General features: G+C 36.3%; 2 protein-coding genes across 3 annotated transcripts; one reads left to right on the top strand and one right to left on the bottom strand.

Moving 5' to 3' along the window:
* Nucleotides 1-2,006: 2,006 nt before the first annotated feature.
* LOC107041079 (neprilysin-2) lies at nucleotides 2,007-25,426 on the top strand. 2 transcript variants are annotated; one of them, XM_015261460.2, is made up of 9 exons: nucleotides 2,007-2,227; nucleotides 18,748-18,899; nucleotides 20,973-21,068; nucleotides 21,298-21,543; nucleotides 21,686-21,897; nucleotides 21,974-22,150; nucleotides 22,256-23,042; nucleotides 23,382-23,632; nucleotides 24,094-25,426. In XM_015261460.2, exons 1-9 carry the CDS (start codon nucleotides 2,196-2,198, stop codon nucleotides 24,430-24,432), a joined length of 2,292 nt encoding a protein of 763 aa, XP_015116946.1. In that variant the 5' UTR covers nucleotides 2,007-2,195; the 3' UTR covers nucleotides 24,433-25,426. The 2 variants fall into 2 exon arrangements, with proteins under 2 accessions (XP_015116946.1, XP_015116945.1); XM_015261459.2 differs by having other exon boundaries at nucleotides 20,940-21,068.
* LOC107041080 (eukaryotic translation initiation factor 3 subunit G) lies at nucleotides 25,422-27,754 on the bottom strand. The gene is made up of 2 exons (XM_015261461.2): nucleotides 27,628-27,754; nucleotides 25,422-26,955 (listed from the first exon to the last, which is right to left on the bottom strand). Exon 2 carries the CDS (start codon nucleotides 26,951-26,953, stop codon nucleotides 26,087-26,089), a length of 867 nt encoding a protein of 288 aa, XP_015116947.1. The 5' UTR covers nucleotides 26,954-26,955; nucleotides 27,628-27,754; the 3' UTR covers nucleotides 25,422-26,086.
* Nucleotide 27,755: the final 1 nt, after the last annotated feature.

Below are 27,755 nucleotides of genomic sequence, written 5' to 3'. Positions count from 1 at the left end.
AATGTATTTTGATTCTTCATCAGATTTCTCGTATTCTTCATTCAGCAGGAGTGAATAGTGGTGACACGCAATAGAACGAGTTGATGCTTCCCATCTCATTACATTTAGGCTTCCAGAAGACAAACGGCCAATCAACAATGATTTTTCTCCGCCCTAATGCTCAATTAATTATTCCAGGAATGGATAAATATGAATATCCCCCAATCACGCGCTCGCTATTTTGAAGAACCACCGCAGTCTACCGTTAATTAAATCAATGGGTTTAGAAATAAAGACGTAATCATCAAAAATGTCCAATTGGATTATTTACATTCTACTACTTCATCACGCATTCACGAACTGAATTCCGAGGACGACTCATTAAGTCAATGGACTGAGACGAAACGCTCTAGTCTCTACGACGTCCTCGTTTCCGAATACACATTATACCACAGACTAGACAATTTTCCTACTTCTCTTTTCTGACTTCTCCGGACGTTGATTCTTGGTTGAAGGTCATTCGCGTTATTATCATTATTGTTATTAGAAGTATTATATCGTGAGAAATAGGAGTCCTTGCATTCGTGGATTGCTTGGGGTATTCGATGAGGAAAAGTGGCACAATTATGTATTGGAAATTTTCTTTATTTCGTAATTCTTTTCGCATTGGAAAATGAAAATAATGTGGCTATCTCTGGTCTCAGGAATGAAATTGGAGTTATTTAAAAACGTACTGATTTTAGCCCTCACAGGGACCTGATTTCTTCATTATTTTTGCAAATATTTTGTTATGAAAAAGAATACTTGACTTTCTCGTATGGCTTTCTTCTTTTTTCGCCGGAAAAAAAAGTCGAAGAAAATCTGCAAAAAACTTCAAGTGAAAGTAGAATTTATGAATAAATAATCTTCAATCTAGATCCGTCATATTTTATTTTATCTTTATTATTGTTGTCCATATAATTAAACATATTTTTCAGTTTTATTATTCAAATTATTTTTAGGGTCTTCATTCCCAGAATCACAAGTCTCTAATTTTGTATTTCGTTTCGGTTTTTCTGACGCATGTGTACAGTTCACCTTCAATGTCCACAACTTCATTATTCAAATATCCCAAAAAATACTCACGAACTCGACCTTTTGGCTCTACTCAGCCCAAAAATACAGACATTTGCGATTTCTATCGTTCTAGGAGCCTCACCACTATTTTAATCGTAATCCGGCAACTCGTTACATCTTCAACCTCCATTTTATTCAACTAGAGCAATCGACAGAATCGGAGGAACTCGTGAGTGTCGATTTCCCCCTTTCGCACTCCGTCAACCCCTTGAGAAAAAAAATCCTTATCCGAGAGGGACAAGAGCAGTAGAAAAATGATACAAGTTCGAAGAGCAGTAGAAAAATGATATAAGTTGGAAGATTTCCTAGCTACTATTGTGTAACTATTCCGGGAACTAGTAGTTGAAAAAAAAGTCAAAAAACGTTTGTTTTTCACTTGTTTTCGAACTTGCAACAAATTTCGTTAAAAATCAATAAATAATACGTATCACCCATACGTGGAAATTACGTCGAAATTTCGTTATCCCCGAATAACGAAAGAGTAGTGCATGACATTTCTTGCGTCTACAGAGAATGCAATTTTTTTTTAACTACTCAATCAATTTTTGCGCCAAAAATTTTTCATTCCGGCGCGCTCTCTGCATGTTCGGCCCCAAAAAATCCTTTTTTAATAATTTTCAAAAAACTATTCTCTTGGCACAAGTAAGACTTGTTTAAGTTTGAGACTTGTTTAACTTTGTCGTTTGTCTCTCAGTGTACGCCATAAATACATCAACCCATTGCGGCGCGTCGTGGCATCCCACTTTTCGTCTTTTTGTAGTGTGTGCGTGCTTCGCCGTGCTTCTCTTATGACGCACTACTACACAGACTGTCCCCCCACTCCCCTCACACCGATACTCCTCGTGAGCTCGCGCCGCAATGGGTTAAATACAGTGGAGAAGTGCGCGCGCTCGTTCAGTCCGGCACTAGCGCTCCAATCCGATCCATCCGGACCCTCGAGCATAGTCCCGCCGATTTATTTGAATAAAATACGTAAACAAAAATAATTTCCAATAGAAATAGCTGTTATTTGGCTTTCGTTGAGGTTCTTCGGTTGGATTTTGTGCTCTTCAGTGTTATGTGCTAGTTCAAAAAAATAAACAGCGGGACGTATTGGAAAAATGACGAACAGCATGAAGCAGACTGTTATCAAGTAAGTGAAGGGATTTATTTTATGGAAATCAGAGCGATTTTACGGCGCCGTTTACTCGGGTTTTACCATGCGGCATTTTTTCGGGGGAATCTGTGGTGTTTTTCGTGCGACGCCGAGCATTGAAATTACGCGGTTGGGTTCAGGTTTGGGGTTCATGAATGTAGATTTGATTCATGATGGTTTCGACTTTTTGTGATCAATAATTCAGCGATAGAGTGTTAAAGTGTTCGCATTGCATATTAATTTTAGTAACTGGAGGTATATTTCACAAGGAAAGGGATTTAGTTGGAAATTTTGAGATTTTTTTTCGTCGAGAGCAGAATTTCCTGAAAAAAGGTCCTGTGAAATTCTTGCATCAAGTTGATGATTGTCATTGGGAGTATCCAACGATCTATTAAATTTTAGCGCATGCAGAAGACAATCACACGAAAAATTATCGTTTTGCTTTTTAATTCGAGAGCCAAATTGTATTTCAGGAATTTGCATTTGAAATTAAGAGAAAATGTGGGGCAAGAGATGAATTTTCTTCGTCCTAACTAATTTTCCTAAACAAACAGTAAAATTTGTGTTGTGGTGGTGAAGAAATTCAAGAAAAACGGATGAATTTTAACGAATTTCCAGCGAATTTTCACGGTACAGCGTTCAGTTATTGTTGCAAAATTTTTCTTGCAATTTTTTGTTCAGTTCTGATGACGTGAGTTTAGGAGAAAACAGAGGTTTCGTAGCTGAGGAAATTCCATTAAAAAAGTGATAATTCAATAATGAATTTTAAAAAACTTGGATTGTTTCAACAGTGAATCATTAAATTCTGGCGAATATTTTTCATGTTTATTTGTTTGATCAACGTCTTATGACATAAAGTAAACGTTCTCATTGCTTTTGGTATTTTATTTGTCACTTGGAAATCAAAAAACTCTATTTTCATTAAAAAATGAAGATTGCACAATTTGTTTATAAAAAGGATTTGTGGATGTGGGCCGCATTTGGAAGAAAATCGCCGCAAATCCAGCAATGTTGACCACCGGTACGTCGACAGACGGTGTAACGTACTCGTAAAATAGTGGATGACCTTCAGTGGCACGCTTCCTCGGGATATCCTGAGGAGTCGATTATGAAGAGGTCGCTAATCGATTCCAATCCCGTGATCTGCTACAGACACAAATGAGCGCTAAACAATTGTAGAATTGCGAGAGATTTACGTAATTTTCGTGCCGGGGTAGGGAAACAAAAACATGGAAATTACAGTCATTTCTCGCAAGTTTGTTCCCTCAATTTTATTTTTCAAACTTTCAAAATGAGTGAAACAAAAATTTTAAGAAGCGTAATCCATTTTTTATGATTTGATCAAGTATCAATAATTACTCTAATTAACAGGAAAAATATTGTTTCGTCTATTGTTTTTAACAAAATTTTAATGAGAAGAATTCAGTAGCCAAGTGGTAAAACGGTTCAAGTCGACTCATCTCCCAGTTGAGTTATTGAGGAATATTTCCGAATCTAAGAGAGATAGCGAAATTTTTGTAATAACTTTTTTTATGGAGCGAAGTGAGAGCTGCAAAAAAGGTTTTTACAAAAATTTTGCTACCTGGCTTAGATTTCGAGATATTCATTGAAAACTGACTAATAGTCAAAATAGACTTGAACCGTTTTACCACTTCGCTACTGAATTCGTTTTTTATGATTTGATGAAAGCTCAATAATTCTAATCAACAGGAGAAATATTGTTTTCTCTAAAATTTTAATAAGAAAAATCCATTTTTTATGATTTCATCAAGTCTCAATAATTATTCCAATCAACAGGAGAAATATTTTGGTCATTCCGACCGTAAGACTGCGATTTACGAACGCGTAGCGCCCGTTATGACAAAAAATGTCATTCGACATATGGCCTAAAAAAACTTTTCTAGTTCATATGATTGCAATGTCCTGATGACCTAAAATAATCAATAATTAATTTTAATGATTAATTTTTAATTTGAGATTAAATCGTTGAACAATACTTGTTTGGAAACTTGCACATTTCAGTTGGAAGAAACAGACCTCCAATTTCTATCATTATTGAATTGAGAAAACAAAGTACACTATTAAAAATTTTCGTCGACATTTCCCGTGCCAAATCCTGGAAATTTTTATCGTTTTTAATTTCCACTGGAATTCCAGAAAATATTCACATTGAAAAATCAAATATTCCATTTATTTTCGGTTCAAATGATCTGAAAATCAATAAAATACCTGATTTGTCAGTTAAATTATTCCGTAAAAATTCAGAAAAATCCATGAAATTTCAGGGAAAAATTGAAAGTTTATGTAATTTTATATTTTTTCATCTATTCATGTATTTTTTCTTACTCATGGGAATTACTATCATATTTTCCATGAAATTTCCAAAATTTTCCAACAGTCTAGATCAGAAAATAATAATTTTGATAATAAAGCGTAAAGACTCGCTTCATTTTCTTCGCGAGTTTACTTCCTGTATCGAGAAATTACGGTGATCTCTCCACTGTCGCAATTTAGATTGCAGAATGTTGATCTCGGCGCTCTCAAGGAAATACTCCTCGTCATTGTCCACCTCAACAAAACCCGAAGAGGAGAAAAAAAAATAGAGGGAGAGAAACAAGTAGTTTCTCCCTAATTATTTGTCAACCCCAACGGTCTTTGAACTCTAGACTCTGTCTCTCACTTGCGAGTGTTGGAGATTTTTCGCAAAACGTGTATGCGTGAAATTGTTGGGTGGAGCATCCGGTGAAAGTTTTTTTTCCTACGCGAGATGTTGGAGGTTTATGACACAAGTTTGAGATTCATAATCAGTGTTTATTTGGAATTCAAGTGAAACCAAAATAATCTGATTCAATTAAATTGATTAATTCAGTAGTGAAGTGGTCAAACGGTTTAAGTCAATTCCATTCTGGCGCCAGTTCTCGATGAATATCTTAAATTCTGAAGGAGTTGGCAAAATTGTCCTGAAAATCTTTTTTGTGAAGAAAAGTGAAAACTATCGATAGAGATCTTACAAAAATTTCGCTATCTTTCTTAAATTCCGAGTTATGCAACAAAAACTCAACTGCACTGAGAGAAAAACAAATACGTTGTCAAACAAGTCTTATTTGGGGCAACAAAATCGCTAGTTGAAAATTGCCAAAAAAGAATTTGTTTTGTTCGAATTTGAAAGTCTCAAACATGAATAATTGTTCTGCTTTCGACAGCAACGAAATATTTGGCTCAAGAGGCGGATAATTCACACCAGACGGTGCCTTTTCAGGATGAAAATATCTCATACAGAGGAAAATTTATCAACAAATATTTTATCCCCAAGTTACAAGATTGCTATCATATCATTGTTATTGTTTCATTTAAGGGTTCATTTCTTGTCTGTGATTATTAGACAGCCGAAACGAAAAACTACTATCCCTTGTTTCGCATAAAACAGATTTTTCGGGAGCAAAATACGTATGGGAGCATCGAATAACGAAGGAGTAGTGCTAGAAATGACATTTCTTGCGTCTACAGAGAATCCAATTTTTTTTTAACTACTAAATCTATTTTGGCGACAATTTTTTCATTCCGGCGCACTCTCTGCATGTTTGGGACAAAAAAATTCTTTTTTGATAATTTTCAAAAAACTATTTTCTTGGGACAACTAAGACTTGTTTGAGAACTTCGTCGTTTTTCTCCCAGTGCGGGAGCTAAGACGACTTAAACCGATTGACCACTTCACTACTGAATTCATGATTCAATCAATGGAAAAGAAGAGAACCATAATTTTTCCATGGAAAAAATTCTTGAATTGTCGGGCTGAATTACGCACTCACATATCTTCTGACTAATGGAATTTATTGCGAAACATGCGAATCCGTGAAGCAGTTGAACAATCGGAGAATTTTCGAGTGAAAGAATGCATGTGATTAGTTTATTTATTTATTTATTGATTTGATGCACACGCGTCGCGCATGTCATGTTTTACACATTCTTGAGGAGCACGCACTTGATATTTCGTAATCAATTGAGCACGGCTGGTCATCAATAAACGTCCTTCATGTTTTGGGTTACTTTCATAATATTTCTTGTTTATAAATTCCATAAAATTTCGGAAAATCGTGGATATGCCGTCTTCCATGCCGAACCAGTCAACTTCTAACCCTCAATCTTATATTTTTTTCAATCACTGGGATTGTGAATATGAAAGTCTCTGATCCATGATTCACGGAATCGAAGCTTTTAGTTTTTTTTTGTAATTTTCTCATCTTTTCACACAAAATAAATGATTTCTTGGGGCAAGAAATTGTCACTTTATCGCCAAGTGTTTGTATTCGAGTCATAAACATTTCACTGGATTCTTACACGGCCTGAATCGTTAGGCGGAATTTTTATCCGACGCGTTTTCTCCTTAAGAGATGAGATATTTGACGCAAGAAATTGGTTTTGTGATATTATGTCGATATTTCTCTTAATGTAGAAAAACGGAAAAAATCATAAAAATTATATGATAGCATAATTTTGAAAAAAATCAGAAAACAGTTTTTTGAGCTTCTCAATACACTAAAAAATCCCCGTTACTTCCTGGAGAGTGAGGGTCAAGGGTTAACCGGTTTGAAATGGAATATCTGATGCACCCAGTTTTTGTTGTTGGCGCGATTCATCGCACTTCACTGTTACAGAAAAAAAAGAATTTTCTGGGCAGTTCAGAAGTAATTTTCAGGGGAATCATTGAACTAAAATTTATAGTTTCCATTGATTATTCCCTCTAATCGTGACCTTTTAATTACAAAATTCCTTGAAATTTCAGTGGAACTGTCACCCAATGAAAATTTCTAACAAGTGTACCGAAAATTTTAGCAAAAAGAATTTAGAAAATGTCAAAACATGTTGGGAAAACTTTTTAAGTCTTGTGAATATTGATCTTCACACCCCGAATTAGGCGACTCTTTTGTCCATACACTTTACCCACTTGTATATATAGGACAATTTCACTCGAACTGTTTTCGTCTTGTTTACAAGAATAGTTTTATTGTTTCCTCATTATTTACTGCTCATCAAAATCGTCTTCCATATGTCTAAAAAGTTTTCACGGATATGCTGTTTATTCATGCATTACTAATTCTGTGAAAATTGAAAAATTGTTAAAGATGTAGTGTAATCTATTCATGAGCAAAATTCATCGTTAATACAATTACTGAAATATGGACCTTGTTCGTATAACATAAAAATGTGTAAAATTATATGTGGGAGTCTCGTGTGTCAGCCAATCACTTCTCTTTTATTTTCAATGATAATAAATGGTTTTCGTTTCACAATGCAGGGGTAGTCCAATTCGAAATGCTAACGAAGTTAGCCTTTACGACTTCGTCACTGTTCATTTTCATATTTTGTCTTTCATAGAAAAAAAATGTAAATTTCTGAAAAGTTATTATTTTTAGCACAGTTCAAAATTATTCAATACCATTTAGAAAATTACATAACAAAAAAATTACATAAATTACATGGATGGGTAACACCTCTTGAAATGGCATTTCAGTAATTATTTATTATTCTTCAAGAATAAACAGTAAAAGACGCTGCACTGAGAAAAAAAATTACGTTTGCGAAACAATAATTTTCTGGGGAGAAGAATTTATTTTCTTAGGAGCGTGTTCCTCCAGCCCAGTCATTCCTTGGTGATTCATGTCTATATTTAAATGTTACAATTATGCAGAATTATCGGATGGTTATGCTACATGACCTTGAATGAACACCCTCAATTATTTTTCAATTTTTCCAAATAAGAGATTTTCCTGGGTAAAATAATTCTAAATGTTAATAATTGTCGATAGAGTTCATTCAGGGTCATATGTAGCATAATCATCCCATAATTGCCATATTTATGTGAATGATGTGGGTTTTGGCTAAACATCCTTAACCATCGAGAAATCTTTTCCGTAAAAAATCTTTCAAGTAAATACATAAGAACAAAACTTGAAATTCTCCTCTAGAGTCCAGTAACTCACGACATATTCTCACAACAATGGGAAGAAATCAGTTTTCTTTCCCATCAGAGAAACTGCAATGATTTGCACTGTCCCCTGGCCGCCCGTCGTACTTCGCACGTGTGCAGAAGCCCGTATGCATTTTCCCGATAATTCTTGATATCGTAGTTGGCGATTTATCGGCACTCCAAGTGCACAGCTCGTCCGTGATTGCACGGCCACTGTTCCACCTCCGATAACACAAATCCATAGTGGTACTTTCTCGAGTTATAAAAAATTGTATTTACCCTCTTTCAACCCCGTTCTCTCCACCTCTCTCTCTCTCTCTCTCTCTCTCTGCACACTATTTTTCTTCTTCATAAACTCGATCGATCGGAAATTCATGAGAAAGAGTCGTCGGAAGTGTTGGCGGAACGCGTGCGCCGGAAGGGAATGAATAAGATTTGTATCTATGAGGGAAGTCGGCAACGATTGGGATCGAGGCGTTTATCAATCTGTTTCACTCGCAGTTATAACTAAAACAACGTGAGTTTATTACCTAATTTTAACATAAAAAAAATTGAATCACAGAAATTACACGGAGAGAAATATTCAATAAAAATTACGTATCTTTTCCGGAATTCCAGAGCGAAATGTGGCTGTAGGAAATTTTACGGAACTGTCATGGAATTTTTTCAGAGCGTTCCGTAATTTTTATCTGAATCTCCAGTGAAAAATTACGATACCGTCACTTAAATTTTCTGAATTCATTCCGTAATCGGTGAGTGAATTGAAGTTCCGTAATTTTTACTGAATATTTCTCTCCGTGTAGTGAAGAATTTTCATGATTTTATTACATTGCATGTTCTTTCATGAAAAATTAACACTAATCCATCTCATTTTTCTCCGTTGCTGCACATATTTCACAATTTTTTCAATTACACGAGTCGCATGCGCGTGTGTAGAAATTTTTGGCCCGTGTGTAAGACAATTCCGGGCAACAGTGAACAATGAGACCGACTTTATACTGTTTTGCGAGATGTGATTAGTTTTGTTTACTTATAAGGATTTAATTGTTTTATTCGCTAGTTTTAATCGTTCGTACTCGTCTTTTCGTTCAAATATTCCCGTAAATAGAATATCGAGAAGAGAAAAAAAAGTTCATAATGAAAATTATTCCTTAGAAAACGGTCTAGAAAATGCGTCACTTTACAATTTAACAAATTGAAAAATTGTCCAAGATAACTTGGATTTCATATCGCGTTATACGAAAATTGGCGCTATTTTCCCTCATTTCCATCAAATTATTTCGTTATCCGTTGAAGTTAGGGTTAGGGAAGTTTGGGCCAAACGTTATTAGACGATAATTATGGATTTTTTAATAAGGGACATTTTTTGTTTGAAACTTTTTTCGTTAACTCGAACCGTTTTCGCAAAATCGCGTTATAAACAATTGAATTGTTATAAATAAACAAAACCCAAAAACGTAAAGTCCAATGATAAATGGACTAATATTAATTTTTATCAATTTCTGGATTGAATTTAGAACTGTCACTAGAATTAATACCGTTTATTCCTCTAATTTCGCGGAAATTCTCACTCGGAAAAAAACAATAAAATTCAATTAAATAGCCTGTGACCAAAAGAACTTGAAAATTTTGAAATCATCGGAATATTCCTGAATATTTTCAATGTTTTCCTTTCTAAAAATTAGAAATCTAAATTCGCATTTTATAGAAAAATTTATTTTAGAATTTATGACCGCTAGAATTTAGAAAATTCTTTCTTGAGACTGGTATTTTACCTCTGAATAATATTGAAAAAAATAACAGGAATATCAAATACCACCTTCTGGTAACTATTGTGAATGGGTCAAAAATTATGTCCACATATAGCTAATTTCCATAATTTCCTCGTAGTTTAGAGACCAATGAAAAGAATTTCTTGAGAAATCCCTCAGACCGGCTCTCCCAGAATCACTCGTTTTCAATTAATTATGAATTTGTCATTGTTATAATCAGGAGAATGACGCCGAAAAATTTACGATCACGAGTATAATCCTCTCAGCCCAATGTTCATCTGGAGATTTCATTACCGTTACTCGGCGATTATGTAAATAACGGTCGCCTTCTCCCCCTCCTTCCCCAGCTCACACCAAAGACTCCAAGCCGAAAAATATAAGACGTATAGTTATGTTTTTTTCCTGAGGCGCGTGATGAAGTTGAAGATTCTTAACTACATCACGCGCGTGTTATTTTCAAAAATATGTCCCGTGGTCTTTCGTGTTTTCACATGTGGGCTGTTAAAGAATCCGTATTTTTTCATTTATTTTCTTTTTACCTTGAGAGGGTCACTGACATCGATTGGACCTCAATAGGGTTATTTATCTTAGAATCGGCATCTCTTTGACTTGTCATTAAAGTTGTAAGGCATCAGAGAAATGTCCCACTTTTATGAGAATCGACATGCAACGAAGAATTATTTTTCTCATCACTGTTTGTTTTTTCATTTTGGTAAAGGAAATCTTTTTTTTAATACTCGTTGCGTTTACTCGTAAACGAAAAGTAAACGAAAAGTCTTTTCCCTAGATTGTTAACCCTAGATTGATCACCCTATGAGGGAAACCCCGCCGCGCGTCATTTCTCTTTAATTACAGTTGACAGGCTAACTGCATAAATTCAAAAAAAATTGACTTTGTCAATCGAAGTGTCTAAAAAATTACAGCAGTTTTTAGAATGCCATATTTTCTGAAATTCCTAAAGAAAGCGAATTATTTCCAACGAGATGAATTATTTTTTCCCACGTTAAATGAAATTGGCCATGACGCGACGTTGCCGGAAACTCGCCAAACGCACCCGGCGCAGTGTAGAGTGAATTCGGCAACGCTAGAGCGTAAATAACACGGGGAATCCCCGCGGAGGCGACCAGACGGGTTTAACGAAAAAGGCACAGGTCCGCCACTCGATGAACGTAACATCTCTGTCAAAAACTATTGTTCGACACATGGGCGGCGGGAATTTTCAGCTCGTGTGATTGGCAGCCCTCGACTTTGCCTCACTCGTATCTGAATATTATATTGTAGGACAGTATGGCTGTGGAATTATTTCACTAATGGATGACTTTGCGGAACATAAGGATCACATTTTGTTTTATTACGATCGTATGTTTGATCATGAAAAGTTTGTTTAAACAATTGCCATTATTTGTTCTTCATGGAGTAAAAAATGGTTCAGTAATCTCTGGAAGATACACTACTCTCAAACAATGGAGTGCACTGATAAGGAGGATCACTCGACCGTCACGAAGTGCATACATCCGGAATGAACATTTTATTTATTTTTCTCGATATCAAATCAATCCAGGATTAAAGTAGGCCAGCAATCCCTTACATTCCGGATAATGAATCGTATTTCAGCAACATGCAAGGACTGGAGTTGATTGCATTTGAATTATTTGATTAAACAAGTGGATTATTGCATTTCTTAAATAAATGAGTATAGTTAAATTAGCAATTTGCTTCCGAATGGATTCTTTTTTTTTAAATTCTTTCTTCGCTGCTCTTTTCTTCGATTCTTTCACGCGATAAGACTATCATCAATTGAAATGTCATCAAAATTTTTGCATATTATTTCGTTCTGTCAAAAAATTTATTTAATTTATTTACTGTTTACTTGGTATAAATTAAGAATTTGTTCTGATCAAATAAAGATTTATTAATAGCAAAAAAAATTTATTTAACTTGAAAAAAAAATTATTTTGTATTATTAAAATCAAATAAATCATTTTTCTGGGTGTAACACAAAAAATTGGGCACTTAAATTTCAGCGATTAAAAGCTTCCGTTCGGAAGCAAAAAGACATGAAAATTATAATATGCAGGAATAATCCAATAATTACCCTAAAATTATGAGATAATTGCGTTTGCTGTGGCATCTATCTATAACAAAAAACGTGGAGCAGCGTCAGCAACAGTTGAGCGTTGGCGTAACGCGCTCTGCAGCCCCTGACGTAACATAATAAAGTCTGCTTGGTGTTATCTTCCTCCAATGTATTCCCTCGGTATAATGTCACGGGTAAAGAATCACGAGGATGCGCTTTTTTCTCTTAAAGTCACGCGAACGCCCTCGAACCATTTCAAATGTAGACTCATGGCAATTTCGGGAATTAAGGGATAATTAGAAATAATTAAGTTATCAGTTATTCTCACTCAATTCAGAAAAAAATTACCACTGCATTCTGCTATTCTCATTGAAGGTAGCAAATTGGATTTTTGACTCATAACGGAATCATAATCACGACCACAGCAAAAGCATTTTATGATAGCATTGTTACATTGTAAAAAAAATTATTCGAATAATCTTAAAAATTGTTCCAGTTCTCCTAAAAGATATTTTCATTTTTTATTTCAATGGAGAGTTCAGATGTTCTGCAATGTAAAAATAGACTTCCGACTTTTTTTTCTCTCCAAAAAATTCAGTTATCCCTAGTCTCGTCACCAAAAGCGACCCTGCGACTTTAGTCACCTCCGCGGGGATTCCCTGCCGTGTTACGTAGGATCAGCGATGCCGAATTCACTGTACACTGCCCGGGTGCGTTTAGCGAGTTTCCGGCAACGTCGCACGATGGGCAATTTCATTGAATATGGGAAAAATTAATTCAGTAGCGAAGTGGTAAAAGGAGATGAGTCAATTTTGACTATTGACCAGTTTTTAATGAATATATCTCGGAATCTAAGGGAGATTCACAATTTTTGTTAAAATGTTTTTTGTAGAGCCGATTGAGTGCTACAACAAATGTAATTACAAAAATTTCGCTATCTCCCTTAGATTTGGAAATATTCCTCAAAAACTCAACTGAGAGATGAGTCGACTTTAGCTTCGTTTACCACTTCACTACTGAATTCATCTGCTCGAAAAAATTTACTTTCTTGAGGAATTTTGAGAAATATATTGTTCTACAAACTACTATAATTTTTTAGACACTTCAATTGACAAAGCCAAATTTTTTTGAGTTTTTCCGGTTAGCCAGTCAATTGTAATTAAAGAAAACGCACGCGCGGCGGGTGTTTCCCTCTCAGGGTCACCAATCTGGGGTGAAAAGTTGATTGACGTTTGTGTCCCTTCATTCATTGAAAAAATTAAACTGTCAGAATGAGTCGAAACGCAACTCTGCCTCAGACAAATAAAAACGGAAATGAAAACAGAAAGAAAAATGGTACTGTGGCAATCCACGATGTACCTGAGAATCAATATACAATTGACTTGGGCTTCTCAACGGGATATTCTGTGTTATCTCATGTATTGCGGTTACACGCACGCAATATAATTTGATAACATGGGACATATGAAAATGATTGCGTTTCATAATTTCCTGACGAGTCAGCCGTGGGATGCAATCGATATTCCCTTAATGAAATACCACTTGAGTGCTTTTTTTTAATTGATGAGTTAATTAGAAAAATTGAATTTTACCATTTTCGCACGGGAAATGAGAAAAAAATGCTCATTTCCGGTTTTGGAAATCACTTTCTTTTGATATTTTTTTTCGTTCGTTCACGGTGGGAAGAATTTCTGAAGTAGCTCGATATTTTTGGTAAAATTTTTGAAGATTTCTGACATTTTCACGAAATTCATATTTTCCCCAATAAAATTTCTAGTGCCGGCACTGGAATTTTTTCCTGGCCGTCACCTTGCGCCTCTTTTCCCGTGCTAGCATTAGAATTTTTCTAAAAAATTTCTCTCCGTGTACTTGATAAGCGGAATAGAGTCTTCAAAAATCGTTACACTGGATTAAAAAAAAATGGATTAATTCCTGCAACTGACCGAACAATGGCCCAGGACTACGATAAATATCAACCTACAAAAAGAGGTTACTGAGCTTTTCTCTCCCGCGATAAATTCCCCGGAATTGATTACCCCCCCAAATTGATATTAATGTCGATCTGGCATATTCACGCATTAGTAACATCTATTAAATCTATACACTAATGCACCCTAAAAAATCAATGAATTTGATCAATTTAAAAAAATCACTCAGTGATAAATCTGCGCCCACTTACAGACGACTGAAGTCTTCCTAAAATTCTAAACGGAATTGCCTGAATTTCCACAACAACAAAATCATTGAAATAAAGCTGTTTAGCCTCGAGAGAGGCTAATCCACGTTAACGCGACACAATTCGATAATTGGATTTCAAGTTACTGAGAAAAGTAAATATTTCGAATCACATCAACATCAAAGATTCAATAAGTGTCCATGACTTATCGAAAAACTCCGCAGAAAGATGAAATTGAGCAGAGTAAACTTTCAAGTCTAAAACTGCTTAAATAAAAAAACGATGAAATTGAAAGTAAAAAAATGTGAGATGAAAAATTTCACAAATTAATTTGTCTAGATTGATGGAAATGTCAGATTGTGGATGTAAGAATTGCGTAAACTTCGTAACCGGAATGCTCATTACGTCGTATGAGTCAATTTTATGATTGAGAGTTCTCCTTAAATTTCCGGAAATGAGTTACGCTCGTTAGCGGATCTACAACCGCCCACGGATAAGTCTGAGAGCGTCTTCAAATGCAGTTTCCAACGTAACAGAAACGACAACTACCAAAATTGCGGAATCAGGATGTAATGATACATCGCCAATTATCCGAATTAATCACAGTCCTTGAATTTAAAATATCTGTGTTACGGATTTTTCGAGATAATTATCAGATTTTTAGTATCAATCAGTGATAATTGATCACGAAAATGCCATTAAAAAATCAACCACACTATTTCCTTCTGATCGCCGGGTTGTAGAGAATATTGTGGAATTAATTCTAGCAAAATGGATTTTCAAAGGAACTTTGACATTTGGAAAAAGTTCAATGAAATGAAAAATAAATGAATGAAAGGGCAACACGGGAGGATCAAATGATTGGAGTGCTGGCTGCAATACGAAATTGCCGGCATTCAATAGTGAAAATAATACAACAAGGTGCTAACGAATTAAATATCTCTCAATATTATAAAAATCCCTCGAAGAATCCTAATCGACTTCTGGTGATGAAAATTCGGTACTCAAAATTCAGACTATAACCTAACGGTCAGAAATGCAGGATCAAAGTAACAAAGTTCAGTTGACAAAGTCGATTTTTTTTTAATTTTTCCGGTTAGCCAGTCAATTGTAAGTAAAGAAAAACGACGCGCAGCGGGGATTCCCTCACACGGGTGACCAACCTAGGGTTAAAATGGTTTTCGGACTATTCAATATAGAGATTCAAAGTCAGACCGACAGCCAGCAATGTTTGAATAATAAAATTATTGTAAAATGTCCAGAAACTTGGGGTCAAATGGGGGTCAAATGAGAAATTCAATGTGAATAGTCATTAAAATAGAAACTTTTAATAAACCAGAGATATATCCTCAAAAACTGAACCTTTATTTCCCTCCGTCTTTAAATTTATTTTTATTTCTCGGGTTTTTAGATATCAGATTCGCCACCTGATTTTGTGTACTATATTGGCTTTTTAGAATTTTTGATACGAAAATTGTGATGGTGAGCGATGCGAGGCATTAGAAAGTGATTTTAATCTCGAAATTTCGCGGCTCGATGAACTGGAGATTAAATGCCGTCGATAATGCCGAGGTTTGATAGAATATTCGAAGGGGAAGTGATCGAATTGTAGAGCGAAGTCACAAAAAGGAAATGAGTTCAATAATGTTGTATATCAACAAAATTATTAAAGTCATCTCTCATTTCTCGGGAGCTAGTAAATTGAGAAAATTTTTATAACATTCCTATTGTAGGGAAATAAATTATCTTCATCAATTGGAAATTAGTTCCGAGCATTGACCCTTCGTTAATCATCCCTTATTTTGTTAAGTATCCCTTATTTTGTTCACAAGTGAAGAGAATTTAGTGTTCACTATCGAGTACCCCTTAATAGTTTTATCGTGAGAGTCACTGGGTGAATGAAACTCAGTTTTTATTTTCACAGTCGTCAAGGGAATGAGAAAATATAAATGTAGAGTATGAGGTTAATGATTATGAACCGTAACAAGTACTACATTGCAACTCACTCGATTAATCTCTAGGACTTATGGTAGAACAATTGCGACGTTTGTTCTCATCGATTGTTTTGCACAATAAATTTTCTTCATTCATTCTACTCGGAGAATCGTTTTTTTTAAAGGAAAAGTGAAATTGTCGGAGTTCTCAGGACTTTCATTTTAAGGGGAGACTACCATGAGTTTTAAAAGTCACGAGTTATTGGAATGAGATTTCTCATAGATTGAAGATCGATTATGTACGGCTGAAAATAAATAATCAACAGAAAAAAATGATTTTTTATCATTCGTTTGCCCCGCAGACGCTTGAAATGTTGAAAATAGTCCAGGGCCTCGAATTTTTGAGCTAGAGAGTTTTTTTTCAAAATTTTTGTAAAAATATGTGCAATAACAATTACAATTACGAATTAGTTTTTGAAAATTCAAATCCTACACAGCTAATTTCGTTATTTTTTAAATTAAAAATTGCACCATTCATGTAAAATATTTTCAATATTTTAACAACAATTTTCCTGCGTATTTTACATAAATGGTGCAGATTTTTATATTAAATAAAACGAAATTAGCTGTTTAGGAGTTGAATTTCAAAAAACTAATTCGTAATTGTTGTTGTACACATTTTTCCTAAAATAAAAAAGAATCATAGCTCAAAATTTCAGGCCATTCTACATCATTTCCAATCAAAATTAGAGAATGTGGGATTGCAATGCTCCATTCGGACGCAAAAATCATCAATTTCTTGACTTCCCCCCCCCCTGACCCCATCATAAATACCTCAAGCAGAAATCAGAAATGAACTTAAAAATGAGAGATCCCCACGACGGATTTAAGTGGTCTCGATAATTAATGATTTCAGATAGAAATGCGAGAGGACCTCTTCTGCGGGAGATTTGTTCCTCTACGAAGAAAGTTCAAGTGTAAAAATTCAATTCTCATTGTCAAATAAAATTAATCCTCACTTGAAATTTAACGAGAAACGATAACCGATACTACTACTATCACCACCGGTTGAACTCGTAAAACGTGAGACGGGAAAAATCAATTCGCGTTTCTATGAGCAAGGCCGATTTATTATCCCCTGGAATTTTGCAATTTACGTCTGTAATTTATAATTATCCAGAACAAAAAGAACTATGTGGTTGGGTTACTTTACTTAGTCATCGTTAAAACAGTTACTCAACTTGAAATGAACGAGTAGAAATGGTAGAAACATGAACCATAAATGGAATCATTTGAAATAGGAATTTGTTCAGGCGTCACAATATTTGTTACTCAATTTCTCACGTAAAAAAAATTTGATTTGTAAATAAGATATTCGCTCTTAAAATTGAAGTAGTCAAGAAAACAATCACTTGTTTGTCGATTGTAGTGTTTTTGAAATGAAATGAAAATCCAATTTATTCATAATAATAAAAATAACTTTACGACGTGTCAATTATTTTTCAATGTTTATGATTTTTTATAGCTCTCAGACCGAAGCTTTGTAGTATTACATAATAATAATCCGATAAAATTTTTAGTTTTCAATTCTCAATTTCTGTTATTTATTCTATTCACTCTATGAATAGACAAGGATAGAAATCAAATTTATGGGTGTTTATTATTCGAACAAATATATCGATCTTAAAACATTCCGGAGACATTGAGACATAATTTTTTTAGTTCTTCACGCTCACTTCTTTGCATTTTTTGAATTTCTTCTTGCTGCAATATTGATATTCCTCTAATCCTTGAAGAAAAAAAGTGATTCGAAGTTTCGGCCGATATAAAAGAAGAAAAAAATCCATTTTCTGGCCGATTATCCCTTTCTCAATCTTTTTTCATTTCCTTTTCATAATAATAATTGGAATCCGATCATAGGAATAAGGAGTCCTGATATCCTTTTACCATATGAAGGGAATAGTATATTTCTGAAGGCGAGGACTGGCCAACCACGCGAGTAAAAAACCCCATGGCAATAGGCGTGAACGATATTTTTCCGTAGTGATTTTCACTTCTACGAGTTTGCTTTCGACAGCAACGAAATATTCGGCTCAAGAGGCGGATAATTCACACCAGACGGTGACTTTTCAGGATGAAAATATCTCAGATAGAGGAAAATTTATCAACAAATATTTTATCCCTAAGTTACAAGATTGCTATCATATCATTGTTATTGTTTCACTTAAGGGTTCATTTCTTGTCTGTGATTATTAGACAGCCTAAACAAAAAATTACTATCCCTTGTTTCGCATAAAACAAAGATTTTTCGGGAGCAAAATACGTATGGGAGTCTCGAACAACGAAGGAGTAGTGCTAGAAATGACATTTCTTGCGTGTACGGAGAATACAATTTTTTTTGAACTACTAAATCTATTTTAGCGACAAAAATTTTTCATTCCGGCGCACTCTGCATGTTTGGCACAAAAAAATCCTTTGTTGATCATTTTCAAAAAACTATTTTCTTGGCACAAGTAAGACTTGTTTGAGAACTTTGTCGTTTCTCTCTCAGTGTAGCAATGATTAATTCATAATTTTTGTTCATTCTCAGGAACCCAACATGGTGGAAACGCAGATCAGCAATGGAGCGTGGGCTAACGGTTGTCGCTGTATCTGGCATCCTTTTGTGTATTGCCCTGGCAATCGGTATTGGCGTCATGGTAGCGAATTCCAAGTCGTGCGATGTTAACAATAACGGAGCAGGTGAGTAACCTTTTCCCTGGCATTTTACTTGCAAACTTACATCTGCCATTTGCTTCAATTGATGTCATCGAATAGATATCCATCGAAACTTGTGAAATTGAGGGGGAACAAATGCTCGAAATTAATCGCAAAATTTGATCCGTTTTTCGAAATCAAAATAAATTCATACGAATGTCATAACTAAAATCGACCTTTTGCTTCATCTTGCTTGGATCATTCTCTCTATTTTTACCGACCTTCCACGATTTTCTCACGAGTTTAAATGTCTGCCATTATATTTTTTTTTAGTTCGTTGAGTTACAATGCAATTTCCATACTTAAAGACATGGAACAGATCTAGCAGTAATCACGAATATTTCATATCATGATTACACTTTGATTTTCTCTCGTGATTCCATGACAAGATGATTTAGGAGTTAATAAACATTTTCATGAAGTTAAAAATGTTTCTGCAACACGTAATTGCCTTTGGAATGGGGGATTTTATCTCATAAAGTCTGCAACACTCTTGATGCCGACTAGCTTCCCGATTCAAAAAAATCTTCTGATTACTTCTGATGAAATTAATCATCATTGCGATGATTTCATCACTCAGTAGTCAAGTGATAAAATGATACGAATTCAGGGAGTGCCATGGGATTTTTTATTCGCGTCGAGTTGGCGGCCGAGTCGAAGGCGAGGACTGGCCAACCACGCGAGTAAAAAAACCCCGCACTGAGAAAACAAGTGTTTTTTGAGAAGTGCAGTAGAGGCTTCGTATAAGATACCTCGCTCTCCGAGCACTCGAGGCCTACCCCCACTCTCGACGCTTTTATCGCCTCCCGAATGTTCATGTTCCGTGGGCTTCTTATAAGATACCTATGGCCCCGGTCATTTTTCAACGAGAAGAGAGTAGTTATAAAGATCAAACGGTGTTAAGGGTCAAACGGGAGGGACTAACGAAGTGATTATGAGGGTCTAATGACCTTAAGGGGGGTCACACCACTTTTTTCAAGTACTAGAAATATACATCGATTTTTTTTCTCACTTTTCCCATCGAAAAATCGTAATTTTTCGTCTGTGATTATTCTCGAGTCCACCAACAATCCCCCAACATCAGCTGCCATTCTGTCACGCGGGCTTATGTTTAGAGAGAAAAGGGAACGCGGGCGATACAAATTCAAAACATTAAACACATAAATTGATTAGTTATCGATGTTCATTCAGTAAAAATGAAAATTTCATTGAATTCAGGCGCAACGAGCGAGGTATCTTATTTGAAACCCGCTGAACCCTCTTTATTTATATTTTTCTCCTCTTTATGGAAGCGCGTACCTCTACTGTTGTATCGAGAAATTCGTGGCTTGAAGATTAGCAAGCGCACAATATCTCACACTAAGAAAAAAAAATCTTACGCCAAGAAATTTTATACTTGTCCGAAGGATGAGGGCAATTTCTTCATATCACGAAAACGAGTTCTCAAATCAATTGAGGTGGTTTTTGCATTGAAATATTTTAGAATTGAGGCTACAAGACTAGCGAATTGAGGCAATTTTACTTGGTTTGAGAAATTGCTTTTTTACCATCAAGAAATTGTCCTCGCCTTTAGCACAAGTACAGAATTACTTGACGCACGTTTTTATTTTCTTAGTCCAAGATATTTTACTCTTGAAAATTTTCGAGTCAGAAGTTTCTTGATATAAGTAGAGCCGTATTTCTCAAAAACCTTTGTTTGTGTCGGTGCATAGCACTAGTCGTGAACGATATTTTTCCGTTGGGATTTTGAGTTTTACGAGTTTGCGGAGGGGCCAGTACCAATCCCCGGACAAGGAAACGTGAAGATCAGATCTTCATTTGTTGACAATAGAGTTGATTTCAAACTAAACGAGCAAAAGAATGAGAAAAATAAAAAAAGAAACATGAAACTTCAACCTAGAATGTTGTACGAAATTATCGAGTTCTGCATGACCCTCTACATCCTAATGTCACCATTATTCATTAATGTAACATCATTACGCTTTTTCTGCACGTGCACACGATTTCGTAAACGCTCGAGAATAGTTTCTGCTAAAACCGAGATGCTACCATTCGCAGTCGCAGCACCCGTTGGTCGGCCACTTGAGAAAGCAACCCCAACTGTTATCAGAGGACCAGATTCTACCTGCACAACCCCGGCTTGTATTCATGCTGGTGAGTCAATTAGTGAATTCATTCATTTCAGCAAAATGAATGTTAGAAATTAGATATTCCATAATTCAGGAAATTTTCCTTATTTCCTGCGATTATCTCCTCTCTGTGTTCGGAAACTGTTAAAATATTCTTTTCTAGAAAATATAAACATCTGCACAAAAAACCTTTTGATATTTCTTCACAGAATGATTTTTTGTACAATAATCCATCATTTTTTTCTATTCTGTAGCTTCAAAGGTCTTAAAAAACATGGACAGAGACGTGGAGCCCTGTGACGACTTCTACAAATTCGCCTGCGGTGGATTCTTAAAGGATACACTTATCCCAGACGATAAAGTCAGTGTCAACACGTTTAGTGTCATCGGTGACAAAGTCCAGGAGCAGTTGAGGATCAGTATTGAGGAACCGAGTTCTCCCATGGAAGCGAAACCATTCAGACTTGCAAAGAACTTGTACAAATCCTGCATGAACAAGAGTGAGTGCAAAAACATTTTTCAGACAAATTAGACAACTGATTATTGAACATTTCGATTAAGTTGTCCAATTACAAATGTAATTATTTCGACAATGACTAAGCGTAAGAGAAAATTAATTGATATATCTGTGATGATTTTCAGCTGCAATTGAAGCTCAGGGTCTCAAGCCACTTCTCAGTATCTTGCAGAAACTTGGAGGATGGCCAGTTCTAGAGGGAGACCAGTGGAACGAAGAGACTTTCAACTGGATTCAATCGGTTTACAAATTCAAGGACCTGGGATATTCTGTCGATTACTTCCTCGACTTTAGTATCGGTGTGGACTTGAAGAATAGTACAAAGCGAGTTATTGATGTACGTCATTGAATTGCATTGAATTGAATTGAGCCATGAAAAACCAAATTCTGATTAAAAAAAAATTAATTTTCAGTTGGATCAAGCATCCCTGGGGCTGTCACGTGAATACTTATCCAAAGGTTTAGATGACAAAATAGTTAAGGCCTATTACAGTTACATGGTGGACATTGCAGTGATCCTTGGTGCCAAACGAGAATTCGCTGAGAAGCAACTGCTCCAGTCTCTCAAATTTGAAATTAAATTAGCTAACGTAAGCCTTTTTTGAAATTACTTCCGTAGTCTCCCTACCGTGTTCCCCAAAGGTATCCCCAACATAATCTTGCGATCCATATTTTCTAACAATTCGCTTTTCCAGATTTCTCTACCAAATGAGAAACGCCGTAATGCCACGCTTCTCTACAATCCTATGACAATCGCCCAGCTCTCGCAGACGTACGCCAGCATCCCCTGGAAGGAGTACTTCAACCGCCTACTCCCACCCTCCATCCGAGTGGACGACAGCGAAATCGCTATCGTCAATGTCCCCAGCTTTATCACAAATCTCGAGAAACTCATGAGAGACACTCCTAAACAAATTCAAGCCAACTACATGATGTGGAGGGCGGCAGCAGCATCAGTCAGCTATTTGAATGACCAAATAAGAAAACGACAGCTTCAGTACTCGACTGCCCTCAGTGGAAGGATGGAAAGGGAATCCAGGTGGAAAGAGTGCGTTGATATCGTCTCAGGAAGTCTCTCCATAAGCGTCGGAGCTCAGTACGTTCGGAAGTACTTCAATGAGGATGCTAAAAAGAATGCCATTGAGATGGTTGAGGATATCCGGAAGCAGTTTAATCAGATCCTGCAGAAGGTTGACTGGATGGACGACGAAACGAGAAAGAGTGCGCTGGAGAAGGCTGCTTCCATGACCAGCCATATTGCCTATCCTGATGAACTTCTCGATGACAGAAAACTCGAGGAGTTCTATCAGGATTTGGAGCTCAGCGATGAGAATTATCTCCAGAATATTCTGAATCTCACGTTATTCGGAACTGAGTATTCATTCAGCAAATTGAGGAAACCGGTTAATAAGAGCGACTGGGTGACACATGGAAGACCTGCCATTGTTAATGCTTTCTACTCTTCAATTGAGAATAGTATACGTGAGTAATTGATTTCAATTAAAATAAAAATGATAAAGGCATCAGGCTAATTAGACGGTGTTCAATCGGAGTTAGTGAGTTACGTATTTTTGAATTTTCTCGGAAATATTTAGTTTCTGTCATCTCCTCTGAGATACAAAGTTTTATGAACTACGTAGTTTCTTTTAGGAGCCATCCAAATGTGAACATTTTTTTGGGCATATGAGACCAGGTTTCTTTGGAATTTCTAATACCACGGCCGCAAAATGTCAAATCAATTCCCAAAAATTGAGAAGGGGGAAAGCGATGCTACCCTGTGAAACTGGAGTTCACGGTGATGTTTATTCAAAAAATTTTCAGAGTTCCCGGCGGGTATTCTCCAGGGTGCTTTCTTCAGCAACGATCGTCCAAAGTATATGAACTACGGTGCCATTGGCTTTGTCATTGGGCACGAGATAACCCATGGATTTGATGATCAAGGACGACAGTTCGATAAAGAGGGAAATCTTGTCGACTGGTGGGCACCTTCCACTAAAGAAAAATACCTCGCTAAGGCACAATGTATGATCGATCAATATGGAAATTACTCAGTCGAAGAAGTTGGGTTGAACGTAAGTAAAGCAAATCGACGAATTGACTTATCAACTAGTTATTTCAATTTAATTTCGATGTAGTTGTCCAGTGGGACCCAGTGGAACCAAATCAGAGGTGTAATTTGGAGAAATGTTTAAATTCTGGCCATTTATTATTCTCCTCCATTGTTCCAAATTTATCGATTCATTATTTGAAAGTTCTATTTCACATTGATTCATCTTGTTTCCTCGCATCTTCATCATACATCGGCATAATCATAATTTTTAATTAACGAGAAATTAGCCATCAATTGAAATATTCAAATTCCGAATTATTTTATCAAGTAATAATTGAGAAATTTTAATTACCAATTGCTATATTATTTTTTTTCTCCTACGCTCTTCTTTTCCATTCAACTGTAAGGGTAAAATGTCAATATAAAGTGAAGGAATTATGAAAAAATTTAATGAATTCACGTTTTTTCTTTTCCAATCTGCAGTTGAATGGAATAAATACTCAAGGAGAGAACATTGCGGACAATGGAGGTATCAAAGAAGCCTACTTAGCTTACAACGACTGGTCTGCACGCAATGGTCAAGAGCCAATGCTCCCTGGACTTCCCTACACCCCAAGACAAATGTTCTGGATAAGTGCAGCTAACACTTGGTGCTCCGTCTACCGCCCTGAGGCACTCAAACTCCGCATCACCACGGGATTCCACAGTCCTGGAGAATTTCGTATCTTAGGACCACTGTCCAATATGCCAGAATTTGCTGAAGACTTCAAATGCCCCGTGGGCTCCAAAATGAACCCAGAGAACAAATGTGCTGTGTGGTAATTTTTTTTATTAATGTTATTGAGGTAATAAAGTTGTTTTATCTTCAGTTTTTGTGATTTCATGCTCTCCAAAGCTTCACAATCGAAATCGATTCACCTTGAGATTTTTTAAAATATATTTCGAATTACGAGAATTCAGTGATCTATTGGGAAAGAAAGGAAATTTTCCAAAGATAATTTTGCATTTCTTTTTGAAAATGTCTCTGGAATCGAAAGGTTTAAAAAAATTTATCAGAAAATCCTTTGTTTGCAGAGAATTGCAACTCTGCAAAAATGGTTTTTTAACGTTTTTTTTTAACCTGTCAATTCCAGAAATATTCCTATTTCCAAAATAATGAGTATGAAGAAATCTAATCAATCTTGATTTTTCATTTCTTCCAATAAAATTGATTGCGAATTTTGTAGAGCTGGAGAATACAGGCATTTTTGCCTCTAGTTTAGGACTAAATATAATAATAAAAAATGTTAAGGATTTTGTATATAGATACGATTTCTGATTCGACAATAAGTCACGTAACGACTAAATTACTGATCAACAAAAATCAGCATTTTAATGCATTATGAGGGTTTGATTAATTACTTTTGATGAAACGAGCTATTACGTTGAAACGAACAAATGACATTTTTTAATAATCCAAACTGATAATAGAAACGACATAGAAAATCGCATTTGCGTAATTACCAAGACCAATTGATAGGACAGAAAAGACGAATAATACCCAACCAAGAATTGACAAATTTGCAAATTAACAAATTGAGAGTTTGTTAAGTTAATGTTTCGGAGTTAATCCCTGCACTTAGAGCATGGGTATATTGCAACAGTGTCCGCCATAGATAATAGAACCTAATTTTAAGGATTTTTGGTATACATAGTCCATATATTTATTAAAGAAAGAACATATTTCGAAATAATTGTAGTAAAAAATCATGCTGTATGTATTTTGCTTTGCCGTTGTTGAGTGGATTTTTTAATAAAAAAAATACAAAAAGTCTAATGGGTCGAAATCTTTATTCCTCATTGATTCCCTCAATGTACTAACTACAGAAAAAAATTTGTCATCACGCTGTGACGAAAAGTGAACTCCTGTATCGTTATTCCTGTAGCTACTTGCGTAGCTGAAACCATCAGTCTAATCGTCCCAACTGAACTGCATCAGCCACACAGTTTTCATATACAGAATTGGCGAATTCGCTCAGTTAAAAATACGAAACACTATTACCCAAAAACTGTACTTAATTAAATGGAATATCTTTATTGACCTTCATCTTCAAATACACAATTTTGCAATTAAAACCTATTTCCTCACCCCTCAATCAATCAGCATGGAACATTGGTAAAACGGTTCGAGCACAACATGATATTCTTCCTTCATTACCCCCCTATCCCCAGAACGAATGATTCTATCCAAAAACATGACAATTTTTTCTCATACCCTACGAAATTCTCCACCAAAAAAGATTTTCGTCAGTTCCTCCCGAACCCACTCACGTCCGTGACAACCGCCGAATCATCAATGGAAAAGTGTATCAAACACTAAACCATGTACATTGGCAGAGAACCATCGAGACATAAAAAACCACTTGACATTTCCCAGACACACGTGCTCAAGCCGTTCTCCCATATTCTAACCCACCCAAAGATGATGAAAATCCTCTTAGTTCTGCTGCGCAGGTGGCTTCGACCAATCGACATTCAGAATGAGATGATCGTACCCATAGCCATTGAGATGGCTGATAGCCCTGGCAGCCTCCGCCCTGAACTTGAAGTGAACATAAGCAAAGCCTTTGCAGAGATTAGTGTTTCTGTCCTTAGCGAGATACTGCTTCTGAATGAAGCCGAATGGTTTGACCAGCTCTTCAAGATCAGCCTCGTTGGTGCTCTCCGACAAATTGGAAATGCGGATGGCAGTGGTATCATCGCGTCGCTGCATCTGCATGGAGTCTCCACGCCTGTTGCCACCATCTCTCATGCTCGGTGGTACGTATTTTCCCTTTTGAGTTTCACCACCGGCCGGTGGTGCAGGCTCCGGTGCCCCAGGACGTGTCGGTGGTTTCTTGTCATCAGGCACCTTGCCACCAGCAAGAACAGTGTCCTTGTAGGGACATTTCGATGTCCAATGGTCTCCATTACAATTACGACACTTGACTATTCCCTTGTCGCCCATGCTCTTCAGTTTATCCAGGGACTCATCCTCAACCTTGTTCTCCTCTTCTTTGCTGGAGATGAACTGCATGAAGACATCCTCAGCGCCAATGGTAGTTGCTGGATTGGGCCCTGGTCTGTCGTCCGACGAGTCCCCGAATTTTGCCCAGTTTTTTCTAACGGCGATCGTCTTGGAGACTATTCGCTTCTCGATCTTGTAGGTGCGAACCATCTTGACTTTCTTGTTATCGTCGTTGTACTTGTACTCTGTGAGGACCTTGAAACCGTTCTCGTAGACCTCGGTGGGAGAGGGCAGGGTTCCACCTTCCTCCTCGACTTCGTCTGCCCAGGAGGACTTGACTTCGTAAGCTACTGGCATTTCTAGAAGGGAACAAGATACACTGTTAGGGGAGGTTGGGGTAAAACGGATACTTTTGCGTTTTTTTTTATGTTAATGAGGGGTTGAAATATTGACAAAATTTAATTATTTGTTTTTCAACACAGAAAAAACAATTCTTTCCCTTTGTGACGAGCCTAAACTGAGCTCAATTGCTCAAGTTGTTTCTGAGTTATGAATAATTAAAAAAAAAGTCTAAAGTGTCCGTTTTACCCCACCCGCCCTTACTATCGGATTGAAAAGTATAGACCCCTGGGCCTCATCTTCAGAGGTTGTTCTTGCATTTCTGACATGAATTTTCCCATTTTTGTTAATTATTTTGACTTTTCCCACGAAACACCTTAATTTAGACACTATCTACCTCGCGACATCGCACCCTGAAATATTTCTAGGTTAGAATCGCCTCTGAAAGCGAGCTCCACCCACTAATTTTAAAATTCCACCAAAATGGAAAGACATTCAATAGTCTGAAAAAAACACTTGAAATAATCCAATAAAATTCTCAAACGTCCCCGAAATCCCCAAAAATAACGGAGCCCAAGCTTCACGTGCGAAAACGTCTACAGCGCTCAACTCCTCTCCGTACAATAATAAATAGTCGATCAAGTTTACGAATAGATCCTTCAAGAAACTTTGAGGAAGTGTGAAGAACTTACCAAATTGCTGTTAGAACTTTTTCAAAGTTCCAATCACCAGAATTATGTCCGCAAATATTGATAAATATGTCAAACTCTTTGCACATGGGTCACAGCCGCACGAAAATGGACGCCAATAATTCTAGAAT

Source organism: Diachasma alloeum, unplaced genomic scaffold, assembly GCF_001412515.2.
Source record: "Diachasma alloeum isolate Michigan unplaced genomic scaffold, Dall2.0 Dall_scaffold_00354, whole genome shotgun sequence".
NCBI classification, from domain to species: Eukaryota; Metazoa; Arthropoda; class Insecta; order Hymenoptera; family Braconidae; genus Diachasma; species Diachasma alloeum.
The sequence above is the reverse complement of the archived record's forward strand: the minus strand, read 5'-3'. Positions and strand labels throughout refer to the sequence as shown.

What these genes read in the sequence shown, in the direction of transcription:
- LOC107041079 (XM_015261459.2), top strand. Translation starts at nt 2,196, where the DNA reads ATGACGAACAGCATGAAGCAGACTGTTATCAA. An exon ending in ATGAAGCAGACTGTTATCAA is followed by an intron (nt 2,228 to 18,747) that starts GTAAGTGAAGGG and finishes GTTCATTCTCAG; the next exon opens with GAACCCAACATGGTGGAAAC. An exon ending in CAAATCCTGCATGAACAAGA is followed by an intron (nt 21,544 to 21,685) that starts GTGAGTGCAAAA and finishes GATGATTTTCAG; the next exon opens with CTGCAATTGAAGCTCAGGGT.
- LOC107041080 (XM_015261461.2), bottom strand. Translation starts at nt 26,953, where the DNA reads ATGCCAGTAGCTTACGAAGTCAAGTCCTCCTGGGCAGACGAAGTCGAG.